This window comes from Ooceraea biroi, chromosome 13 (assembly GCF_003672135.1).
Source record: "Ooceraea biroi isolate clonal line C1 chromosome 13, Obir_v5.4, whole genome shotgun sequence".
NCBI classification, from domain to species: domain Eukaryota; kingdom Metazoa; phylum Arthropoda; class Insecta; order Hymenoptera; family Formicidae; genus Ooceraea; species Ooceraea biroi.
This window is the reverse complement of record NC_039518.1, coordinates 7,263,139-7,288,510: the sequence shown is the minus strand read 5'-3', so window position 1 is coordinate 7,288,510 and position 25,372 is coordinate 7,263,139. Positions and strand designations below refer to the sequence as shown.

The 25,372-nt window shown below is 39.6% G+C and overlaps 2 protein-coding genes across 4 annotated transcripts; one reads left to right on the top strand and one right to left on the bottom strand.

Annotated features, from left to right (window-relative positions):
- The first annotated feature begins 1,289 nt into the window (after nucleotides 1-1,289).
- LOC105287220 (small G protein signaling modulator 3 homolog) lies at nucleotides 1,290-11,528 on the top strand. 2 transcript variants are annotated; one of them, XM_026974573.1, is made up of 15 exons: nucleotides 1,290-1,472; nucleotides 1,694-1,875; nucleotides 2,002-2,124; nucleotides 2,266-2,429; nucleotides 2,496-2,706; nucleotides 2,838-2,968; nucleotides 3,071-3,304; nucleotides 7,871-7,965; nucleotides 8,033-8,178; nucleotides 8,265-8,362; nucleotides 8,432-8,611; nucleotides 9,915-10,025; nucleotides 10,215-10,525; nucleotides 10,596-10,756; nucleotides 10,860-11,528. In XM_026974573.1, exons 1-15 carry the CDS (start codon nucleotides 1,404-1,406, stop codon nucleotides 11,050-11,052), a joined length of 2,409 nt encoding a protein of 802 aa, XP_026830374.1. In that variant the 5' UTR covers nucleotides 1,290-1,403; the 3' UTR covers nucleotides 11,053-11,528. The 2 variants fall into 2 exon arrangements, with proteins under 2 accessions (XP_026830374.1, XP_026830375.1); XM_026974574.1 differs by having other exon boundaries at nucleotides 1,291-1,472; nucleotides 2,026-2,124; nucleotides 10,860-11,052.
- A 3,223-nt stretch (nucleotides 11,529-14,751) lies between these two features.
- On the bottom strand, nucleotides 14,752-17,488 carry LOC105286912 (glycerate kinase). Of its 2 annotated transcripts, none has more exons than XM_011352192.3 (2): nucleotides 17,338-17,488; nucleotides 14,752-17,179 (listed from the first exon to the last, which is right to left on the bottom strand). In XM_011352192.3, the coding sequence occupies exon 2, from the start codon at nucleotides 17,063-17,065 to the stop codon at nucleotides 14,984-14,986; it is 2,082 nt and encodes a 693-aa protein (XP_011350494.1). In that variant the 5' UTR covers nucleotides 17,066-17,179; nucleotides 17,338-17,488; the 3' UTR covers nucleotides 14,752-14,983. The 2 variants fall into 2 exon arrangements, with proteins under 2 accessions (XP_011350494.1, XP_011350495.1); XM_011352193.3 differs by lacking the exon at nucleotides 17,338-17,488 and having other exon boundaries at nucleotides 14,752-16,961; nucleotides 17,037-17,331.
- Between the last annotated feature and the right edge of the window lie 7,884 nt (nucleotides 17,489-25,372).

Sequence of the window (25,372 nt, the reverse complement as noted above, 5' to 3'; positions counted from 1 at the left end):
TCTACAGGACTTTATATTCAAAATGGAAAAAAGTTAGAAAAGACAAATGCAAGTTTTTAACTTTTTTTTCACTATAGCGATGGTAATTGCAGTTTCGAAAATTCTCGTTATTGCTTGTGCAGAATAAAAAATCCTTTTCCACAAATGAAGTATAGATAGAAAGAAAGCCCGCTCTACAGGACTTTATATTCAAAATGGAAAAAAGTTAGAAAAGACAAATGCAAGTTTTTAACTTTTTTTTCACTATAGCGATGGTAATTGCAGTTTCGAAAATTCTCGTTATTGCTTGTGCAGAATAAAAAATCCTTTTCCACAAATGAAGTATAGATAGAAAGAAAGTCCGCTCTACAGGACTTTATATTCAAAATGGAAAAAAGTTAGAAAAGACAAATGCAAGTTTTTAACTTTTTTTTCACTATAGCGATGGTAATTGCAGTTTCGAAAATTCTCGTTATTGCTTGTGCAGAATAAAAAATCCTTTTCCACAAATGAAGTATAGATAGAAAGAAAGCCCGCTCTACAGGACTTTATATTCAAAATGGAAAAAAGGTAGAAAAGACAAATGCAAGTTTTTAACTTTTTTCCATTTTGAATATAAAGTCCTGTAGAGCGGGCTTTCTTTCTATCTATACTTCATTTGTGGAAAAGGATTTTTTATTCTGCACAAGCAATAAAGAGAATTTTCGAAACTCAAAACTCATCTTGAAGATCATTTTAAGGACATAAGATGACATTTTTCGGAAAAATGTTTCAGACAAAAGTTACTTACTTTTCGATGGAGAATAAGAATCTGCAATAAAAAGTTGGGGTTTCAATTTAAGAAATTGAAGGTGATCTTCGCGTGACCTTCAAACGACTATTCAAGGTCAAACCAATGGTATCATCTTATGTCCCCCTCGAAATCGTGACATGTCTGCCTGAAACATTTTTTCGTATCTCTTTTAGTTTTTTAAAAAATCGACTGTATAAATTAAAATGGGCCACCCTGTATAATTGAATAAAATTTATTTTGTGTATCAAAAAAATTGTATTTTATTCCACCTTAAAAAACCGAACCAACTTATTTGCCAACCCAATACTTTCCGTACCGCTGGAAAATGCTCGCTTGTATCATTACCGAGCGTAACGACTACTTCACGTCCACTTTGTCAGGCGGCGCCAAACGTCAGGAGGCTGGTGGCCGCTCTCAGGTTTCTCTCTGATTCATACGATCCGATTGTTTAGGTTCCAAACTGATGCCTAGATGACGCTACGTAAGGTCTGCGTGACGCGATTGTCTTCTGCTGTGACGTTATTCCATGGTGCTCCGTAAAAAGCTGACGCGCGGCACTGACGGACGCGAAATGCCCGCAAAATGTCAGTGAGTGTCTGACAGAATCTGAGAACGAGAGCATTTCCGCGCGATGGATCTGGCCAAGTCGTTCTTCAATGTTCGCGATCATGACGGTTACGTGGGAAAGGAGGAGCATCACGTGAGTCCCGTCGCGGATTGACGCTGTCCGCCGCGAATTTTGCCAAGTTGAATTTGCACGTAGCACGACACGTGGGGACGAGTCTCGTATTGATTCTTTGTTACCCGAATCAGCTCCTGAAAATTTAACAAGTTGTCAATACCTAAAAATGGATGGAACCAAACGGGTGCAGTGAGCCTTGTGCCTTTGAAGACGCAGTGTAGAAATACTTTTTTTTCCAGAAAAAATTGGAAACAGCAGTCTCCGAGGATGAGATTGAAGTGGAAGTCGGTGGTCTGTGTGGCGAAACCCTGTCGCCGGCACCGGGTGGTCCATTCTCCGCGTTGACTTCGTCCATGTGGCCACAGGATATCTTAGCTAAGTTGAATCAACCCGACGACCCAAATTCGCAGCCTGAATACAGGTGAGATTTGTGTGTCCTAGAAAAAATGAAGATTTAAATTCTTATTTAAACGCGTGGAGAAGACAGGAATATATTGCGTCCAGAAAATATACAAAGTACGAATTATTACAAAATAATCTTTATAAGTGTTCTGCCGATTGTGAAATGTAGATTTGATGAATTTGGCTTTCGTGTGGAGGAAGAAGATGGTCCTGAGCAGAACTCGAAGAAGCTGCTGGGCATACCGTTCGTTGAAGAGCCTCAGCACAGGTTGGTCTCTCTTGACTCGCATATGTATTATGTATATTTAATACATCGGTGATGAAGAATGCGCTATGTCAGTTTACAGCTGTTCACAATTAAATTTATAGAGCTACCGAGCAGCAATGGAAATGCCTATTATCTTTTCAGGCTGCAGTGGGTTGCTCTTTTGGAGTTCAGCCACAACAAAGAGGTGGCGGAGCTCTCATGGCAAAATATGGATCGAAGGCTTCCCCGTACGGATAAGCTACGCGAGATGGTTCGGCATGGGATACCTCATTCCTTGAGGCCGCAGATCTGGATGCGCATGTCAGGTAGAAAACATATATAAGTAAACATAATAAACCGCGAGTGGTCGAAAACTGTGTCTTTACTTGCAGGAGCGCTCCAGAAAAAGTGTTCGTCAGAGATAATGTACAAAGATATAGTGAAGGCCTCGAGTAACGACGCGTTAATGACTAACAAGCAGATCGAGAAGGATCTTCTTCGCATTATGCCAGCCAATGCATGCTTCAGCCACCTTCACAGCACCGGTATACCCCGTTTAAGGCGCGTCATGCGTGCCTTAGCTTGGCTCTATCCTGATATCGGGTATGGGGAAATACAGATATATCAATTTTGTTCGCGACGTTAATAATTAATCATTTAATTAATTAATTAATAATTTTATATAAATTATATAAATACGTAGTCATCGACATGTGCTTTTCTGTTACTTAAAGGTACTGCCAAGGCACTGGTACTATGGCGGCGTCACTATTGCTGCTCTTGGAAGAGGAAGATGCGTTCTGGATGATGGCGACGATAGTGGAAGATTTGTTACCAGCTTCTTATTATTCCTCAACATTACTGGGTATTTATATATTTTCTAAAACATTTATAAAAGATTACTAAATTTTATCAAGTCATAAGAGTTTACATCGCTAATGATAACGTTAAATTATTACTTCCGCAGGTATCCAAGCTGACCAAAAAGTACTTCGTACACTAGTAGCTAATTATCTTCCCGATATAGATCACGTTTTGGTGCAGCACGATATAGAACTGAGCCTCATATCTCTGCACTGGTTTCTGACTTTATTCGCGTCGGTTGTGCACATGAAGATATTGCTGCGCATATGGGATATGTTCCTTTTCGACGGATCCATAGTTTTGTTTCAAATCACGCTCGGCATGCTGAAGATAAAAGGTATTTATTACAGTGGTCGATAACGTATTGTAATTTTATGTATTAGGGGTGTGATTTAGTTTTGAGGGTTTTTTTTGCTCAAAAACGCATGTATTTAAATATAATAATGAATGACTATCTTCATCAAAATATTTTCCTTCGTTTTCTATAACTTTTTCCCATCTTTCTGGCAAGAGATGGATTCCACCACGATAAAGTGACTCTTCTTTTGAGTCGATCCATTCGTCGACGAATGTTCGCACTTCTTCGAAATTATCAAAGTGTGTATCCTTTAAAGCGTGTTGCATCGACCGGAACAAATAATAATCGCATGGAGCAATGTCCGGAGAAGACTTGCCATTCAAGCTCTAATAGTGTTTCTTTCACTGATAACGCAACGTCAGGTCGAGCGTTGTCACGAAGAAGAATCACTTTCCGTCGTTTACTCGCAATTGGTGGTCGTTTTTCGTCCAATGCTTGCTTCAACTTGTACAATTGGTGTCGATAACGATCAGCCGTGACAGTCTCGTGCGGATTTAACAGCTCATAGTACACTATCCCACCAAATACAGAGCATTACTTTTGAACCGTGAATATTGCGTCTCGGAGTGGATGTTGATGGTTCGCCTGGATCCACCCATGATTTTCCGCGTTTCGGATTATCAAAATAGATCCACTTTTCATCCCCAGTAACAATCCGAGACGAAAGACTCTTCTTTTTTTGCCTGGCGATCAACGAAATGCAAATGTTCAAATGGCACTTTCCGATAATTGATGTCGAACCCATTTCCCTTCTTTCTGAATTTTTCCCATTTCATGTAAATGTTTGGTAACTGTTGCACGATCAACATTTAATGCTCTGGCAAGATGGATTCCACCACGAGAAAATGACTCTTCTTTTGAGTTGATCCATTCGTCGACGAATGTTCGCACTTCTTCCAAATTATCAAAGTGTGTATCCTCTAAAGCGTGTTGCATCGACCGGAACAAATAATAATCGCATGGAGCAATGTCCGGAGAAGACTTGCCATTCAAGCTCTAATAGTATTTCTTTCACTGATAACGCAACGTGAGGTCGAGCGTTGTCACGAAGAAGAATCACTTTCCGTCGTTTACTCGCAATTGGTGGTCGTTTTTCGTCCAATGCTTGCTTCAACTTGTACAATTGGTGTCGATAACCATCAGCCGTGACAGTCTCGTGCGGATTTAACAGCTCATAGTACACTATCCCACCACATACAGAGCATTACTTTAAAACCGTGAATATTGCGTCTCGGAGTGGATGTTGATGGTTCGCCTGGATCCACCGATGATTTTCCGCGTTTCGGATTATCAAAATAGATCCACTTTTCATTCCCAGTAACAATCCGAGACGAAACACTCTTCTTTTTTTGCCTGGCGATCAACGAAATGCAAATGTTCAACCGGTTCGCAATGGCACTTTCCGATAATTGATGTCGAACCCATTTCCCTTCTTTCTGAATTTTTCCCATTTCATGTAAATGTTTGGTAACTGTTGTACGATCAACATTTAATGCTCTGGCAAGATGGATTCCACCACGAGAAAATGACTCTTCTTTTGAGTTGATCCATTCGTCGACGAATGTTCGCACTTCTTCGAAATTATAAAAGTGTGTATCCTCTAAAGCGTGTTGCATCGACCGGAACAAATAATAATCGCATGGAGCAATGTCCGGAGAAGACTTGCCATTCAAGCTCTAATAGTGTTTCTTTCACTGACAACGCAACGTGAGGTCGAGCGTTATCACGAAGAAGAATCATTTTCCGTCGTTTACTCGCAATTGGTGGTCGTTTTTCGTCCAATGCTTGCTTCAACTTGTACAATTGGTGTCGATAACGATCAGCCGTGACAGTCTCGTGCGGATTTAACAGCTCATAGTACACTATCCCACCAAATACAGAGCATTACTTTTGAACCGTGAATATTGCGTCTCGGAGTGGATGTTGATGGTTCGCCTGGATCCACCGATGATTTTCCGCGTTTCGGATTATCAAAATAGATCCACTTTTCATCCCCAGTAACAATCCGAGACGAAAGACTCTTCTTTTTTTGCCTGGCGATCAACGAAATGCAAATGTTCAAATGGCACTTTCCGATAATTGATGTCGAACCCATTTCCCTTCTTTCTGAATTTTTCCCATTTCATGTAAATGTTTGGTAACTGTTGCACGATCAACATTTAATGCTCTGGCAAGATGGATTCCACCACGAGAAAATGACTCTTCTTTTGAGTTGATCCATTCGTTGACGAATGTTCGCACTTCTTCGAAATTATCAAAGTGTGTATCCTCTAAAGCGTGTTGCATCGACCGGAACAAATAATAATCGCATGGAGCAATGTCCGGAGAAGACTTGCCATTCAAGCTCTAATAGTATTTCTTTCACTGATAACACAACGTGAGGTCGAGCGTTGTCACGAAGAAGAATCACTTTCCGTCGTTTACTCGCAATTGGTGGTCGTTTTTCGTCCAATGCTTGCTTCAACTTGTACAATTGGTGTCGATAACCATCAGCCGTGACAGTCTCGTGCGGATTTAACAGCTCATAGTACACTATCCCACCAAGTACAGAGCATTACTTTTGAACCGTAAATATTGCGTCTCGGAGTGGATGTTGATGGTTCGCCTGGATCCACCCATGATTTTCCGCGTTTCGGATTATCAAAATAGATCCACTTTTCATCCCCAGTAATAATCCGAGACGAAAGACTCTTCTTTTTTTGCCTGGCGATTAACGAAATGCAAATGTTCAAATGGCACTTTCCGATAATTGATGTCGACCCATTTCCCCTCTTTCTGAATTTTTCCCATTTCATGTAAACGTTTAGTAACTGTTGTACGATCAACATTTAATGCTCTGGCAAGAGATGGATTCCACCACGATAAAGTGACTCTTCTTTTGAGTCGATCCATTCGTCGACGAATGTTCACACTTCTTCGAAATTATCAAAGTGTGTATCCTCTAAATCGTGTTGCATCGACCGGAACAAATAATAATCGCATGGAGCAATGTCCGGAGAAGACTTGCCATTCGAGCTCTAATAGTGTTTCTTTCACTGATAACGCAACGTCAGGTCGAGCGTTGTCACGAAGAAGAATCACTTTCCGTCGTTTACTCGCAATTGGTGGTCGTTTTTCGTCCAATGCTTGCTTCAACTTGTACAATTGGTGTCGATAACGATCAGCCGTGACAGTCTCGTGCGGATTTAACAGCTCATAGTAAACTATCCCACCAAGTACAGAGCATTACTTTTGAACCGTGAATATTGCGTCTCGGAGTTGATGTTGATGGTTCGCCTGGATCCACCCATGATTTTCCGCGTTTCGGATTATCAAAATAGATCCACTTTTCATCCCCAGTAACAATCCGAGACAAAAGACTCTTCTTTTTTTGCCTGGCGATCAACGAAATGCAAATGTTCAAATGGCACTTTCCGATAATTGATGTCGAACCCATTTCCCCTCTTTCTGAATTTTTCCATTTCATGTAAATGTTTCGTAACTGTTGTACGATCAACATTTAATGCTCTGGCAAGTTCTGAAGTGGATCGTGTTGGATGTTCGTCCAATAATGCTTGCAAATCTGCATTTTCAAGCTTTCTTGGTTGTCCCGAACGTTCTTTGTCCTTCACATCAGTATCACCACTTTTAAAGCGTCTAAACCAGCATTCATACGTCTTAATTGATGGGGCAGAATCACCATAAGTTTCCACAAGAATTCTATAACCGTCAGCCGCAGTTTTCTTTGATTAAAAAACAAAAGCAACGCATGTCGAAAATGCTGTTTCGGAAGTTGCATTTTTACGATGATATAAACACGACTGTCATTGCATCTATTGCCATAATGCTACTAAATGTCATGGATAATGTCAACACTGTAAGAAACAACAGTTATCGGAAACAGCTATTTTTTTTTTTATTAAAACAAAATATAAATACATATGGTGCTGGGAACTAGCCCATATTGCCCGCTCTTTACAAATTAGAAAAAAACATTTTTTAAACTCTTAAGAAAGACATGAGTGATATGAACTCTTAACCTCTCGCACATATGTTGCATAACAATAACCACCTCAATAACTATGAAATTCAAAGATTATCGAAGAATACAAAACTCATTCAGTACACAACCATATCATTACTTATAAATTCCTTTGCATAAGTCTCATTATTAGACTGCGATTTTAATCGTTCCTAGAAAGTTAGTTAACGCTGTAACAGCACCTAAGTTCATTGTATATAAAATTTGCTCAATACTGTAAGGACTATAAAACTTATGCCTCTTTAACTCCCTGAGGAGCTGTTGTCTTTCATCATCGAATAGAAAACATTGCCAACAAACATGATTCGCTGTTTGATTGTAGTCATTACGCAAACATAACGGAGAATCAACTATGTGGTGATTAAATAAGCTTTGATTTAGAGAAGTATGTCCGGAACGCAGCCTATTGATCGGAAACAGCTATTGGAACAAACTGACACTACAGCCATGTGTTGCAAAACCCTCAAAACTAAATCACACTCCTAATAATTGCAGGCACTCATCGTTGTCAAATATTCTTCCAGAGACAGATTTGAGGCAACTGGAGAACTCCGCGCAAATATTTAATGCCCTCTCGGACATACCAGGAGATATCGATGACGTGGACCAATTGTTCGATGTACGTCTCTCGAGATAAATAATTTTTCATTAATGTGCTAAGAAAATTTAAATAATCCATGTTTCAGGTATCTTTAGAAGTTAGTGGATCGTTGACAGACGTGTTAGTCGAAACTCATAGACGTCGTCACTTGGCATATTTAATGGCTGACCAAGGTGGATTAGTAGGTAACCCGGATGCTGTACCAAATTTGCCGAAGCAACATTTGAATAGGTATAACAATTTATACATCTCCTTTTATCAATTAACAATTATATACGATCATTTCTTCATCTCTTCATGTATCATTAATGATGCAGACGTCAAATGAAGCGGAGTAAATCTATGTTGCAAGCAATTTTATTTGGAAACGACGACGGCGAGGACGATACGAAGTCGAAAAACATTCGCCAAACGGGTAAGCGAGGTCGTAAAAGATTTCTCGGTAAACTTTATCTCGCTGATTTGAATTTCTCTAAATTTTCAGAGATTCTGGTGGATTTAAGGGAAGCGGTTTTACAAGTTGCGAGACACTTCATAAACGTCGATCCAAAATCGAACAACGTCCTCCTCATAGCAGATTACACCATGGAAAGTCACGCGAAAGACCATGACAATTATGTCAACGTATCGCGAACGCGGAAGAGGAGAGCCAAAGCTTTACTAGGTTCAAACTTTTCCACGTTGCTAGAAAACAATCTCGCGTTTACTACAGATTAAGGGGGTATTCTAGTGTAAAAGCGGAATTTGTATGCTATTTTGGTGAATTTTTTTTTTTTAAAGTATAAGGTTTTTTGAGGCAGGGTTTTCCCTGCTTATTCATACATATTTGGTGTATGTTTCCAAAGTTTTGTATTAGACAATAACTATAAATAAGCGCTGCACATGATATTAAATAAGAACATGAAAAAAAAAAGTTGGTCCATGGTTCCCATGATTTCAGCTGTTCTGCTCATCTGAAACAAAAAAACCAAAGAGATTCTTAATTAGTATGAGTGTGGCTATAGCAGGTACCAGAATGAAAAAAAATGTTGAAAATTTAAAACATGACTTCATTGAGAAAATTAAGTTTCGATTTGTGCCATTTTTTTCACCATTGAAGGGCTGTAGAAATTCCAAAAACCAATATTTCGACTTGATTGTGGTAGGGGCTATAGCCACACATATACTGAAGATGTGTGCAAAAGCCTGAGTCAATTGATTAACTGGTTTTTGAGATATCATGGGAACCAATTTGAAAAACGTGGTTTCGAGAAAAACACGTTTAAAGTTTTTCGTACTGATTACATAGAGATAATGTTACTTACGATCAATCGGCTAGTCCAGGGCCGTACAGGGGACATTCCTCTCGTTCGTAGAAGTCCTGCAGAGCCGATCTCTCTTCCCTGCGATTCATTCTCTGATCTCGAGAGAAGTTAGTGGAGCGCCGCTCCGAGCGGGTGATACGAGCTTCGTTCCGGGAGTTTGCGTGCATCACCGCTTGCTGACCAATACTAACTCCCATCACGTTCATAAGTTTGAAAATTGGCATAAATCCTTTATTGAAAATTATAACTGCCAGGAATGTTGCTATTTCAACAACTTTCACGCCAGCATGGGGATGTTTTGGAGCAAAAGTCCAAATCAATGAATTTAGAGATTCGTTGTACTATATAAGCTGTACTATACAAAGGCTCCAATTCAAATGTACGACCTTCAAAGAATAACGATCTTCCGACCCTACCTAAAATACTAACAATGCTCTGTTGTGTGCCGCGCGGTCCAGCCGCCGAGCGGGCGCCAGACGTTATTTTCTATTAGGTGCTATTACTTTGTTAATTTTGCGAATCGGGCTAAATCTTCTCGCAGACATATTTTCCATACCATATACTTGCAAAATATGCCCAAAAAAAAATTCGATTTTTCTGACATGCTACACTAGAATACCCCCTTAAGACTCTTTGCACAAATGTGTTTCAATCCTGTTGCAGATTTTGAAAGACATGACGATGACGAGCTTGGTTTTCGAAAGAACGATATAATTACGATCATCAGTCAAAAGGATGAGCATTGCTGGGTGGGAGAACTCAACGGGCTGAGAGGTAACGGTTACATATTAGAAACTTTCTACGCAACTAATGTGATTTCACGTGATCACGTTACCCGGACATTAATTTAAACAGATTAATATTTTTGATATCTCCGCGTTATGACACAATAAATTATTTTAATGATTACTGAATTAATTTTCTTTCTTTCTTTTATTTACTGATGAATTAATTTCATTTCAGGGTGGTTTCCAGCAAAGTTTGTAGAACTGCTGGACGAGCGGAGCAAGCAGTACACGTGTGCCGGAGACGACGCGGTTAGCGAGGCTGTTACGGATTTAGTAAGAGGCACGTTGTGTCCCGCGGTGAAAGCGGTGCTGGAGCACGGAATGAAGAGGCCGTCGTTCCTCGGCGGACCGTGTCACCCGTGGCTGTTCATCGAAGAAGCCTCCAACAGAGAGGTAGAAAAGGATTTCAATTCCGTTTACAGCCGACTGGTGCTATGCAAGACGTACAGATTGGACGAAGACGGCAAGGTTCTAACGCCGGAAGAGGTACTGCAAATTGTGACTCGCGTTACTCTTCTTCTACGTTCAGCAAATAATAATTACATCAATGTTTTAGTTACTATACCGTTGCGTCCAGTCTGTGAATTTGACGCACGACAACGCGCACGCTCAGATGGACGTGAAGCTGCGTTCCCTCATCTGCCTCGGATTGAACGAGCAAGTGCTTCATTTATGGTTGGAGGTTCTCTGTTCTTGCGTAGAAGTGGTACAAAAGTGGTAAGCATAAGCGCTGGCCAGTGGGAGAATATTTTAAAATATATTTTAATATATTAAATATTTTATTATTATTATTATATATTTAATAGCACGATGCTTCTAGGTATCAGCCATGGAGTTTCATAAACAGTCCAGGATGGGTGCAAATCAAATGCGAATTAAGGATACTGAGTCAGTTCGCATTCAACTTGAACCCCGACTGGGAGCTGCCGCCCAAGAAGGAGCAGTCGCAGCCTCTAAAGGACGGGGTTCGTGATATGCTAGTCAAACATCACTTATTTAGCTGGGATCTCTAGCACGTACGAGATAGTTTATGCGCTTGATAATTATTTATTATTAATAAGTATTATTAAGAAGATAATTTATTATTAATAAGTAGATGGCCGTGCCATCCTCTCAAATTTGATCTTCAACCCATGATCTCTAATTTATAGTAGATCCAATATCTAGATTGGGGCAGAATTTTAATTTAAGGATAATTTCAAGACTGTAAAAACATTCTTCTATAAATTCCATTATATATAAAAAGATAAAATTAATCGTTAATATAATTTCACGCGCGCGCGCGATTGACAACCGTGAAAAAAAACCAGATCTTATATCTATAAAATAGAAATATTTAGCTAGAAAATATCAGATAACCACTGTTATCTGTTATATATGATGTCTAACCGTGTAATATATAATTTCTGTATATCTGTGTATATATGTACAAGTATATATATATATTATCACATCTTCAATTGTGACGTATCCTGCAACAGAAAAAAAATGTTATAATTTAAGGGGATGCTGGAGTTGCTAGTGAACTATTTTTTCACTATAGCGATGGTAATTGCAGTTTCGAAAATTCTCTTTATTGCTTGTGCAGAATAAAAAATTCTTTTCCACAAATGAAAAAAGTTAAAAACTTGCATTTGTCTTTTCTAACTTTTTCCATTTTGAATATAAAGTCCTGTAGGGCGGGCTTTCTTTCTATCTATACTTCATTTGTGGAAAAGGATTTTTTATTCTGCACAAGCAATAACGAGAATTTTCGAAACTGCAATTACCATCGCTATAGTGAAAAAAAAGTTAAAAACTTGCATTTGTCTTTTCTAACTTTTTCCATTTTGAATATAAAGTCCTGTAGAGCGGGCTTTCTTTCTATCTATACTTCATTTGTGGAAAAGGATTTTTTATTCTGCACAAGCAATAACGAGAATTTTCGAAACTGCAATTACCATCGCTATAGTGAAAAAAAAGTTGAAAACTTGCATTTGTCTTTTCTACCTTTTTCCATTTTGAATATAAAGTCCTGTAGAGCGGACTTTCTTTCTATCTATACTTCATTTGTGGAAAAGGATTTTTTATTCTGCACAAGCAATAAAGAGAATTTTCGAAACTGCAATTACCATCGCTATAGTGAAAAAAAGTTAAAAACTTGCATTTGTCTTTTCTAACTTTTTCCATTTTGAATATAAAGTCCTGTAGAGCGGGCTTTCTTTCTATCTATACTTCATTTGTGGAAAAGGAGTTTTTATTCTGCACAAGCAGTAAAGAGAATTTTCGAAACTGCAATTACCATCGCTATAGTGAAAAAAAAGTTGAAAACTTGCATTTGTCTTTTCTAACTTTTCCATTTTGAATATAAAGTCCTGTAGAGCGAACTTTCTTTCTATCTATACTTCATTTGTGGAAAAGGAGTTTTTATTCTGCACAAGCAACAAAGAGAATTTTCGAAACTGCAATTACCATCGCTATAGTGAAAAAAAGTTAAAAACTTGCATTTGTCTTTTCTAACTTTTTCCATTTTGAATATAAAGTCCTGTAGAGCGGACTTTCTTTCTATCCGACTTCATTTGTGGAAAAGGATTTTTTATTCTGCACAAGCAATAACGAGAATTTTCGAAACTGCAATTACCATCGCTATAGTGAAAAAAAAGTTAAAAACTTGCATTTGTCTTTTCTAACTTTTTGTCCATTTTGAATATAAAGTCCTGTAGAGCGGACTTTCTTTCTATCTATACTTCATTTGTGGAAAAGGATTTTCTATTCTGCACAAGCAATAACGAGAATTTTCGAAACTGCAATTACCATCGCTATAGTGAAAAAAAAGTTAAAAACTTGCATTTGTCTTTTCTAACTTTTTCCATTTTGAATATAAAGTCCTGTAGAGCGGACTTTCTTTCTATCTATACTTCATTTGTGGAAAAGGATTTTTTATTCTGCACAAGCAATAACGAGAATTTTCGAAACTGCAATTACCATCGCTATAGTGAAAAAAAAGTTAAAAACTTGCATTTGTCTTTTCTAACTTTTTCCATTTTGAATATAAAGTCCTGTAGAGCGGGCTTTCTTTCTATCTATACTTCATTTGTGGAAAAGGATTTTTTATTCTGCACAAGCAATAACGAGAATTTTCGAAACTGCAATTACCATCGCTATAGTGAAAAAAAAGTTAAAAACTTGCATTTGTCTTTTCTAACTTTTTCCATTTTGAATATAAAGTCCTGTAGAGCGGACTTTCTTTCTATCTATACTTCATTTGTGGAAAAGGAGTTTTTATTCTGCACAAGCAATAACGAGAATTTTCGAAACTGCAATTACCATCGCTATAGTGAAAAAAAAGTTAAAAACTTGCATTTGTCTTCTCTAACTTTTTTCCATTTTGAATATAAAGTCCTGTAGAGCGGACTTTCTTTCTATCTATACTTCATTTGTGGAAAAGGATTTTTTATTCTGCACAAGCAATAAAGAGAATTTTCGAAACTGCAATTACCATCGCTATAGTGAAAAAAAAGTTAAAAACTTGCATTTGTCTTTTCTAACTTTTTCCATTTTGAATATAAAGTCCTGTAGAGCGGACTTTCTTTCTATCTATACTTCATTTGTGGAAAAGGATTTTTTATTCTGCACAAGCAATAACGAGAATTTTCGAAACTGCAATCACCATCGCTATAGTGAAAAAAAAGTTAAAAACTTGCATTTGTCTTTTCTAACTTTTTTCCATTTTGAATATAAAGTCCTGTAGAGCGGACTTTCTTTCTATCTATACTTCATTTGTGGAAAAGGATTTTTTATTCTGCACAAGCAATAAAGAGAATTTTCGAAACTGCAATTACCATCGCTATAGTGAAAAAAAAGTTAAAAACTTGCATTTGTCTTTTCTAACTTTTTCCATTTTGAATATAAAGTCCTGTAGAGCGGACTTTCTTTCTATCTATACTTCATTTGTGGAAAAGGATTTTTTATTCTGCACAAGCAATAACGAGAATTTTCGAAACTGCAATCACCATCGCTATAGTGAAAAAAAAGTTAAAAACTTGCATTTGTCTTTTCTAAGTTTTTCCATTTTGAATATAAAGTCCTGTAGAGCGGGCTTTCTTTCTATCTATACTTCATTTGTGGAAAAGGAGTTTTTATTCTGCACAAGCAATAACGAGAATTTTCGAAACTGCAATTACCATCGCTATAGTGAAAAAAAAGTTAAAAACTTGCATTTGTCTTCTCTAACTTTTTTCCATTTTGAATATAAAGTCCTGTAGAGCGGGCTTTCTTTCTATCTATACTTCATTTGTGGAAAAGGATTTTTTATTCTGCACAAGCAATAACGAGAATTTTCGAAACTGCAATTACCATCGCTATAGTGAAAAAAAAGTTAAAAACTTGCATTTGTCTTTTCTAACTTTTTTCCATTTTGAATATAAAGTCCTGTAGAGCGGGCTTTCTTTCTATCTATACTTCATTTGTGGAAAAGGATTTTTTATTCTGCACAAGCAATAAAGAGAATTTTCGAAACTGCAATTACCATCGCTATAGTGAAAAAAAAGTTAAAAACTTGCATTTGTCTTTTCTAACTTTTTCCATTTTGAATATAAAGTCCTGTAGAGGGGGCTTTCTTTCTATCTATACTTCATTTGTGGAAAAGGATTTTTTATTCTGCACAAGCAATAACGAGAATTTTCGAAACTGCAATTACCATTGCTATAGTGAAAAAATAGTTCACTAGCAACTCCAGCATCCCCTTAAGGGATTTATTTTTAAGCAGTGCCTTTGACATTATACGAACACTCTATATGCATATTTTAAAATATCGTATCAATCTTTACACGTGAAAAGTATCGAAATCTACTTTTTTCAGAGAAATATTGTTCGATGCGAAACTTTATTTTACTGAATATAGTTGCAATATATAGAAAATGTACACTGTAAACAATGTCTTTATATTCCTCGTGTATTTCCCGCTCAATCCAGTTTGCGCCCTTTATTACAACACGGATCCGCAAGATTCTCATCGATGATCTTGATATCGAGATAACGTTTCTCCTCTTTGGTCTCCAAAAATTTCTCCCCGTCGAATTTCAAGGTAGCACGTAGAGCTTTGTATCTCTCGGCGGTCGACGGATCGATACGCAAATCGTGTGCGTCGAAAATATTCTCTTCGCGTATCGGCTCGTCGGAGACACCGGGCTCGCACTTGCACGATCGTTTCTTGATATAAATCAAGTGCAAGTCCATAACGTTCGTGCCAGTTAACCCCGTCTTGACCAAGTCCGCGCCCTTCTTGAAGCGCGAGTAAAAGTTGTACGTGTCGTTCTCCCTCAAAGCGTTTTCAGGCAACATGCGTTCTACCTCCATCACCGTCAACGCCAAGCAATCGTTGCGTTCGCTGATATTTCCCCGGCCAGGAACAGACTTTTCCGCCGCTTCATTAAAATCGTGTTCCCGCGGATTCGCACTCCTGTCCGTCGGTTTTAGCTTCTGCCCAATTTGCGCTTCCTCAGCAGCCATAGCTCTCACTCTCGCGTAGAGATCGCGCACTCCAGGCGCGATGGCGGGGTAGCCGAACGCACCGGCTGCGTCGGTGGGGCCATCCTGACCGTCGGTTCCTCCGCTGAGCATCGTTACGTCGTACTCGGCGAGTCGCGGCTCCCTTTTTACCCTCGCCAGCCAATCCAAGGAGAAGCGCAGAGCCAGCTCCTGATTCCTGCCGCCCTTTCCGCGGCCCGTTACCACCACCGTGGGCTCTCCTCCCCCGATCAGGACTACACCGCCGGTACTCCCGACGACGGCGTCGAAGATCCGGTCCGCTTTGTCGATGGACAATGGAAGAATCGGCGCAGTCCGCACTCCCTCGTGAAACTCTTCCCTCCCCAACTCGTTCGACAAGGCCAGGCAGATGAGGCTCGTCACGTGAGCGTACGCCAAGCTCACGTCCCGCACGTTCCCCGTGACGTCGTTCCTCAACGTGATCGGGGTGAGCTTTTTCCGCGCCGCTTCGGCGCTCGCGGCCTCCATGGCCGTCGCGTTGTTCCCCACGACCACGTTCGTCACGTGCTTGAACTGCTTAGCTGGCGTCAGCAGTCCGCTGTCGTCGAAGGTCTCCCTGGACGTTACGACGGTCTTCAGGTCGCCCTCCAGCGACCGGTACAAATCGTACTTCTTTAGTACAGAAACCACGGGCTCCGGCGCCTTGGCGCTGTAGACGGTGGGTCCGCTGGCGATCAGGTCGATGGGGTCGCCGACGACGTCGGACAGTATCAACGCGACGACGGAGGCGGGGTAAGCCATGCGCGCCAGACCGCCACCCTTGACGAGGGACAGCTTCGCTCGCACGGTGTTGAGCTCGGCGATGTCCGCGCCGGCACTCTGCAGCCTCCGGCAGAGCTCGAACTTGTCGTCCCGGTCGAGAACGGGCCTGGGCATGCAGAGCAGCGCGGACCCTCCGCCCGACACCAGCACCAGCAAAGTGTCCGCTTCCGTCAGGCCCTCGACCAGGTCGACGATGTCGCGCGTGGCGTCGAGCGACCCGCCGTCGGGCTGATTGCCCGCGCCACCCTCGCGGTAGCTCACCACGCCGTCGCGCAACTTGGGAAAGTCCGACCGACCCTCCGACGACCAGACGGCACCCCTCGGCACGCTGACGACACCCCTCTTCAAAACGCCGCCGAGCATCTCCTCGAGCGCCACGGCCATCCCCATGACCGCCTTTCCGAATCCGACCAGATAAACGTTCCCCCGAAGCGGGAAAGCCCGCTCGTCGACGTGCAGGGCGTGGCCGCGGAACTTCACCCTTCCGCGTACGATCTCGCGCGGCGATACCGCCCTCACGGCACGGCGGAAGATCTCCCTCAGGTCCGACCTCGCATCCGCCGGCATACCGCGACTCGGATGCGCGCACTTGGCAATGTTCGATAGGTTAGGACGAAAAGCGACAAAAGAACTGGAAAATTGAAGCGGAAATAAATGGAATATTCTCTCTGATGTGCAATTACTGGTGAACAACTGAGACACTTGCCTGTGCTGCGCGAACTTGTGCAATATCATTTTTTGTCGCTAATCGATAACGATCGATAATTAATCGCATTTATTGGAAGATTCTCCCCCTGACAGTGCCGCGGTATTCTTTATCAGTTTTTATGCTTCGCACGTCACGAGACACTACGGTAAAATCATATTTTGGTTTCATACTGTTGTGAAACGTACGATATTTCAGGTTATGATTCGTCGCCTAACAATGTACGAAAATAAATGACATTTGAACGAAGTACCACATTAGGAAAAGCTGTTTAACTTTCCACGTTATTTATTATACGTACTTTTACTCTTTGTTTTCAGTCTTATTCTTTGTATATTTAAATTCTTTAAGGCAGTGCTCGCAATTAGTTGCCCTTTTCGAGCCGATTTCAGAAGCGACGCCTATCATTCCCCCACTACCGCTCGACGCGTGACGGCCGAGCCGCCGAACGCTGTGTCTCAGGGGCGCCACTATGTGAGATATACGCTGAGAGCATTATCCCAGCGCCCTTTGGTCCAGTCATTAAAATTTTTCTAGCTAAATAGGTTTTACTTTCACAATGAAAAGTGAAGTACTAAATTTTCAATTATTAATGTAGTGGAGGAAAGTCCCCGATTATGAAATACCATATCGATTTTGCCGAATGTAAGGAAATCTATAGGCAGAATTTTAAAATGTAATACGTTCTCTTGAAGAGAATTTAATAAGCTTTAGTTTGGTGAAATGAAAAATCTAATTTAAATATTATTTTTTCTGAAAATTAAACAAATTTGAAAAAAGAGCTTAACGCAAGATCGCGAAAGTGTGCTCCTAATATAAGATACCTTGAGAAATCGGTGTTAAAAGTGCAAAATACATCAGTATTGCAGGTAAAAAACTTTATTCGATATTTTTATAAAAATACTGCTGCCACAGCCTTCGCCAAATCTTCACGATTCCACTGTCAACGCTTCCTCGTTTCTCTAACCTCCATAGTCAGATTCTATAAAAATTAAATACACAAAAATTCGTATTAACTTTTCTTTAACCTTAACGTAGTATTTTATTTAGCCGAACGTAACCGAATTCGACCGAAGTTCATGCAGTTCCCCCAGTTCCCCCTTACCGCGAATATTAGGCTCCCCCTCACCATCTTCGATAGCTAAGGCTCCGTCTATGTATTCTAATGTCAATGGAATTTACTCTTCCTAGGTGAACCGCAATTGTGTATTAACCTAATCCTCAGTACCTAACAACTGAATTATTTTATAATATTGGGTTGGCCAAAAAGTAATTGCGTTTTTTTTATATAAATAAAAGGCGAATTTTTCATGGGAAGCAAAAACTTTATTAAACAATATATTGTCCATTTTGTTTGATTATCTTTTGCCATTTTTCAGGCAACTTCATGATTCCGCGCTCAAAACAGTTCTTATCTTTTTCAGCAAAAAACAATTCCAACAACGATTTCATATCCTCATCAGCAGTAAAGGTTTTACCATTCAAGGCGTTTTGCAAAGAACGAAACGAATGGTAATCTGATGGTGCCGGGTCTGGCGAATATGGTGGATGTGGTAACACATCCCATCCAAGCTGCAACAATTTTTCACGAGTGACCAAACTTGTACGTGGTCTAGCGTTATCATGGTGAAACACAACACCTTTGCGATTCACCAATTCTCGACGTTTCTGTTTGATGGCATCGTTTAATTTATCCAGTTGACGACAGTATACGTCTGAATTAATGGTTTGATTCCTTGCAAGCAGCTCAAAATACACAATACCTTTAAGGTCCCACCAGACTGACAGCATAATCTTTCTTTGGTGAATATCTGCTTTTCAAGTGCTTTCAGCAGGTTCATCACGCTTGCTCCACGATCTTTTTCGTCTGACGTTGTTGTAGACGATCCATTTTTCGTCGCCTGTTATCATCCGTTTCAAAAATCGATCATTTTCCTCACGTTTCAAAAGAGAATCGCAGATGTCAATACGCTCAGTGAGATGAATTTCTTTGAGCTCATGTGGTACCGAAATATCGAGCTTACTAATGTATCCAAGTCGTTTTGAATGGTTTTCAACACTCGATTTCGATATGTTAAGATTCTCAGCAATCTCTCGTGTCGTTAAACGCCGATTGGAATCGATCAGTGCCTTTATTTTGCCATCATCAATTTCGATTGGCCTTCCTGAGCGTGGTGCATCTTTCACATTAAAATCTCCAGATTGAAATTTAGTAACCCAATTTTGACACTGCCGCAGTTTTAAAGCATCTTCGCCATATATTGGGTTGGCCAAAAAGTAATTGCGTTTTTTTTTATATAAATAAAAGGCGAATTTTTCATGGGAAGCAAAAACTTTATTAAACAATATATTGTCCATTTTGTTTGATTATCTTTTGCCTTTTTTCAGGCAACTTCATGATTCCGCGCTCAAAAAGTTCTTATCTTTTTCAGCAAAAAAGAATTCCAAGAACCATTTGATATCCTCATCAGCAGTCAAGGTTTTACCATTCAAGGCGTTTTGCAAAGAACGAAACAAATGGTAATCTGATGGTGCCAGGTCTGGCGAATATGGTGGATGTGGTAACACATCCCATCCAAGCTGCAACAATTTTTCACGAGTGACCAAACTTGTACGTGGTCTAGCGTTATCATGGTGAAACACAACACCTTTGCGATTCACCAATTCTCGACGTTTCTGTTTGATGGCATCATTTAATTTATCCAGTTGACGACAGTATACGTCTGAATTAATGGTTTGATTCCTTGCAAGCAGCTCAAAATACACAATACCTTTAAGGTCCCACCAGACTGACAGCATAATCTTTCTTTGGTGAATATCTGCTTTTCAAGTGCTTTTAGCAGGTTCATCACGCTTGCTCCACGATCTTTTTCGTCTGACGTTGTTGTAGACGATCCATTTTTCGTCGCCTGTTATCATACGTTTCAAAAATCGATCATTTTCCTCACGTTTCAAAAGAGAATCGCAGATGTCAATACGCTCAGTGAGATGAATTTCTTTGAGCTCATGTGGTACCCAAATATCGAGCTTACTAATGTATCCAAGTCGTTTTGAATGGTTTTCAACACTCGATTTCGATATGTTAAGATTCTCAGCAATCTCTCGTGTCGTTAAACGCCGATTGGAATCGATCAGTGCCTTTATTTTGCCATCATCAATTTCGATTGGCCTTCCTGAGCGTGGTGCATCTTTCACATTAAAATCTCCAGATTGAAATTTAGTAACCCAATTTTGACACTGCCGCAGTTTTAAAGCATCTTCGCCATATATTGGGTTGGCCAAAAAGTAATTGCGTTTTTTTTATATAAATAAAAGGCGAATTTTTCATGGGAAGCAAAAACTTTATTAAACAATATATTGTCCATTTTGTTTGATTATCTTTTGCCTTTTTTCAGGCAACTTCATGATTCCGCGCTCAAAAAGTTCTTATCTTTTTCAGCAAAAAACAATTCCAAGAACCATTTGATATCCTCATCAGCAGTAAAGGTTTTACCATTCAAGGCGTTTTGCAAAGAACGAAACAAATGGTAATCTGATGGTGCCGGGTCTGGCGAATATGGTGGATGTGGTAACACGTCCCATCCAAGCTGCAACAATTTTTCACGAGTGACCAAACTTGTACGTGGTCTAGCGTTATCGTGGTGAAACACAACACCTTTGCGATTCACCAATTCTCGACGTTTCTGTTTGATGGCATCGTTTAATTTATCCAGTTGACGACAGTATACGTCTGAATTATTGGTTTGATTCCTTGCAAGCAGCTCAAAATACACAATACCTTTACAGTCCCACCAGACTGACAGCATAATCTTTCTTTGGTGAATATCTGCTTTTCAAGTGCTTTCAGCAGGTTCATCACGATCTTTTTCGTTTGACGTTGTTGTAGACGATCCATTTTTCGTCGCCTGTTATCATACGTTTCAAGAATGGATCATTTTCCTCACGTTTCAAAAGAGAATCGCAGATGTCAATACGCTCAGTGAGATGAATTTCTTTGAGCTCATGTGGTACCGAAATATCGAGCTTACTAATGTATCCAAGTCGTTTTGAATGGTTTTCAACACTCGATTTCGATATGTTAAGATTCTCAGCAATCTCTCGTGTCGTTAAACGCCGATTGGAATCGATCAGTGCCTTTATTTTGTCATCATCAATTTCGATTGGCCTTCCTGAGCGTGGTGCATCTTTCACATTAAAATCTCCAGATTGAAATTTAGTAACCCAATTTTGACACTGCCGCAGTTTTAAAGCATCTTCGCCATATATTGGGTTGGCCAAAAAGTAATTGCGTTTTTTTTATATAAATAAAAGGCGAATTTTTCATGGGAAACAAAAACTTTATTAAACAATATATTGTCCATTTTGTTTGATTATCTTTTGCCTTTTTTCAGGCAACTTCATGATTCCGCGCTCAAAAAAGTTCTTATCTTTTTCAGCAAAAAACAATTCCAACAACGATTTGATATCCTCATCAGCAGTAAAGGTTTTACCATTCAAGGCGTTTTGCAAAGAACGAAACAAATGGTAATCTGATGGTGCCGGGTCTGGCGAATATGGTGGATGTGGTAACACGTCCCATCCAAGCTGCAACAATTTTTCACGAGTGACCAAACTTGTACGTGGTCTAGCGTTATCATGGTGAAACACAACACCTTTGCGATTCACCAATTCTCGACGTTTCTGTTTGATGGCATCGTTTAATTTATCCAGTTGACGACAGTATACGTCTGAATTAATGGTTTGATTCCTTGCAAGCAGCTCAAAATACACAATACCTTTACAGTCCCACCAGACTGACAGCATAATCTTTCTTTGGTGAATATCTGCTTTTCAAGTGCTTTCAGCAGGTTCATCACGCTTGCTCCACGATCTTTTTCGTCTGACGTTGTTGTAGACGATCCATTTTTCGTCGCCTGTTATCATACGTTTCAAGAATGGATCATTTTCCTCACGTTTCAAAAGAGAATCGCAGATGTCAATACGCTCAGTGAGATGAATTTCTTTGAGCTCATGTCGTACCGAAATATCGAGCTTACTAATGTATCAAAGTCGTTTTGAATGGTTTTCAACACTCGATTTCGATATGTTAAGATTCTCAGCAATCTCTCGTGTCGTTAAACGCCGATTGGAATCGATCAGTGCCTTTATTTTGTCATCATCAATTTCGATTGGCCTTCCTGAGCGTGGTGCATCTTTCACATTAAAATCTCCAGATTGAAATTTAGTAACCCAATTTTGACACTGCCGCAGTTTTAAAGCATCTTCGCCATATATTGGGTTGGCCAATAAGTAATTGCGTTTTTTTTATATAAATAAAAGGCGAATTTTTCATGGGAAACAAAAACTTTATTAAACAATATATTGTCCATTTTGTTTGATTATCTTTTGCCTTTTTTCAGGCAACTTCATAATTCCGCGCTCAAAAAAGTTCTTATCTTTTTCAGCAAAAAAGAATTCCAAGAACCATTTGATATCCTCATCAGCAGTCAAGGTTTTACCATTCAAGGCGTTTTGCAAAGAACGAAACAAATGGTAATCTGATGGTGCCGGGTCTGGCGAATATGGTGGATGTGGTAACACGTCCCATCCAAGCTGCAACAATTTTTCACGAGTGACCAAACTTGTACGTGGTCTAGCGTTATCGTGGTGAAACACAACACCTTTGCGATTCACCAATTCTCGACGTTTCTGTTTGATGGCATCGTTTAATTTATCCAGTTGACGACAGTATACGTCTGAATTAATGGTTTGATTCCTTGCAAGCAGCTCAAAATACACAATACCTTTACAGTCCCACCAGACTGACAGCATAATCTTTCTTTGGTGAATATCTGCTTTTCAAGTGCTTTCAGCAGGTTCATCACGCTTGCTCCACGATCTTTTTCGTCTGACGTTGTTGTAGACGATCCATTTTTCGTCGCCTGTTATCATCCGTTTCAAAAATCGATCATTTTCCTCACGTTTCAAAAGAGAATCGCAGATGTCAATACGCTCAGTGAGATGAATTTCTTTGAGCTCATGTGGTACCCAAATATCGAGCTTACTAATGTATCCAAGTCGTTTTAAATGGTTTTCAACACTCGATTTCGATATGTTAAGATTCTCAGCAATCTCTCGTGTCGTTAAACGCCGATTCGAATCGATCAGTGCCTTTATTTTGCCATCATCAAATTCGATTGGTCTTCCTGAGCGTGGTGCATCTTTCACATTAAAATCTCCAGATTGAAATTTAGTAACCCAATTTTGACACTGCCGCAGTTTTAAAGCATCTTCGCCATATATTGGGTTGGCCAAAAAGTAATTGCGTTTTTTTTATATAAATAAAAGGCGAATTTTTCATGGGAAACAAAAACTTTATTAAACAATATATTGTCCATTTTGTTTGATTATCTTTTGCCTTTTTTCAGGCAACTTCATGATTCCGCGCTCAAAAAGTTCTTATCTTTTTCAGCAAAAAACAATTCCAAGAACCATTTGATATCCTCATCAGCAGTCAAGGTTTTACCATTCAAGGCGTTTTGCAAAGAACGAAACAAATGGTAATCTGATGGTGCCAGGTCTGGCGAATATGGTGGATGTGGTAACACATCCCATCCAAGCTGCAACAATTTTTCACGAGTGACCAAACTTGTACGTGGTCTAGCGTTATCATGGTGAAACACAACACCTTTGCGATTCACCAATTCTCGACGTTTCTGTTTGATGGCATCATTTAATTTATCCAGTTGACGACAGTATACGTCTGAATTAATGGTTTGATTCCTTGCAAGCAGCTCAAAATACACAATACCTTTAAAGTCCCACCAGACTGACAGCATAATCTTTCTTTGGTGAATATCTGCTTTTCAAGTGCTTTCAGCAGGTTCATCACGCTTGCTCCACGATCTTTTTCGTTTGACGTTGTTGTAGACGATCCATTTTTCGTCGCCTGTTATCATACGTTTCAAAAATCGATCATTTTCCTCACGTTTCAAAAGAGAATCGCAGATGTCAATACGCTCAGTGAGATGAATTTCTTTGAGCTCATGTGGTACCCAAATATCGAGCTTACTAATGTATCCAAGTCGTTTTAAATGGTTTTCAACACTCGATTTCGATATGTTAAGATTCTCAGCAATCTCTCGTGTCGTTAAACGCCGATTGGAATCGATCAGTGCCTTTATTTTGCCATCATCAATTTCGATTGGCCTTCCTGAGCGTGGTGCATCTTTCACATTAAAATCTCCAGATTGAAATTTAGTAACCCAATTTTGACACTGCCGCAGTTTTAAAGCATCTTCGCCATATATTGGGTTGGCCAAAAAGTAATTGCGTTTTTTTTATATAAATAAAAGGCGAATTTTTCATGGGAAACAAAAACTTTATTAAACAATATATTGTCCATTTTGTTTGATTATCTTTTGCCTTTTTTCAGGCAACTTCATGATTCCGCGCTCAAAAAGTTCTTATCTTTTTCAGCAAAAAACAATTCCAAGAACCATTTGATATCCTCATCAGCAGTAAAGGTTTTACCATTCAAGGCGTTTTGCAAAGAACGAAACAAATGGTAATCTGATGGTGCCGGGTCTGGCGAATATGGTGGATGTGGTAACACGTCCCATCCAAGCTGCAACAATTTTTCACGAGTGACCAAACTTGTACGTGGTCTAGCGTTATCATGGTGAAACACAACACCTTTGCGATTCACCAATTCTCGACGTTTCTGTTTGATGGCATCATTTAATTTATCCAGTTGACGACAGTATACGTCTGAATTAATGATTTGATTCCTTGCAAGCGGCTCAAAATACACAATACCTTTAAAGTCCCACCAGACTGACAGCAAAATCTTTCTTTGGTGAATATCTGCTTTTCAAGTGCTTTCAGCAGGTTCATCACGCTTGCTCCACCATCTTTTTCGTTTGACGTTGTTGCAGACGATCCATTTTTCGTCGCCTGTTATCATACGTTTCAAGAATGGATCATTTTCCTCACGTTTCAAAAGAGAATCGCAGATGTCAATACGCTTAGTGAGATGAATTTCTTTGAGCTCATGTGGTACCCAAATATCGAGCTTACTAATGTATCCAAGTCGTTTTAAATGGTTTTCAACACTCGATTTCGATATGTTAAAATTCTCAGCAATCTCTCGTGTCGTTAAACGCCGATTGGAATCGATCAGTGCCTTTATTTTGCCATCATCAATTTCGATTGGCCTTCCTGAGCGTGGTGCATCTTTCACATTAAAATCTCCAGATTGAAATTTAGTAACCCAATTTTGACACTGCCGCAGTTTTAAAGCATCTTCGCCATATTGGTTGGGTGGCCAAAAAGTAATTGCGTTTTTTTTATATAAA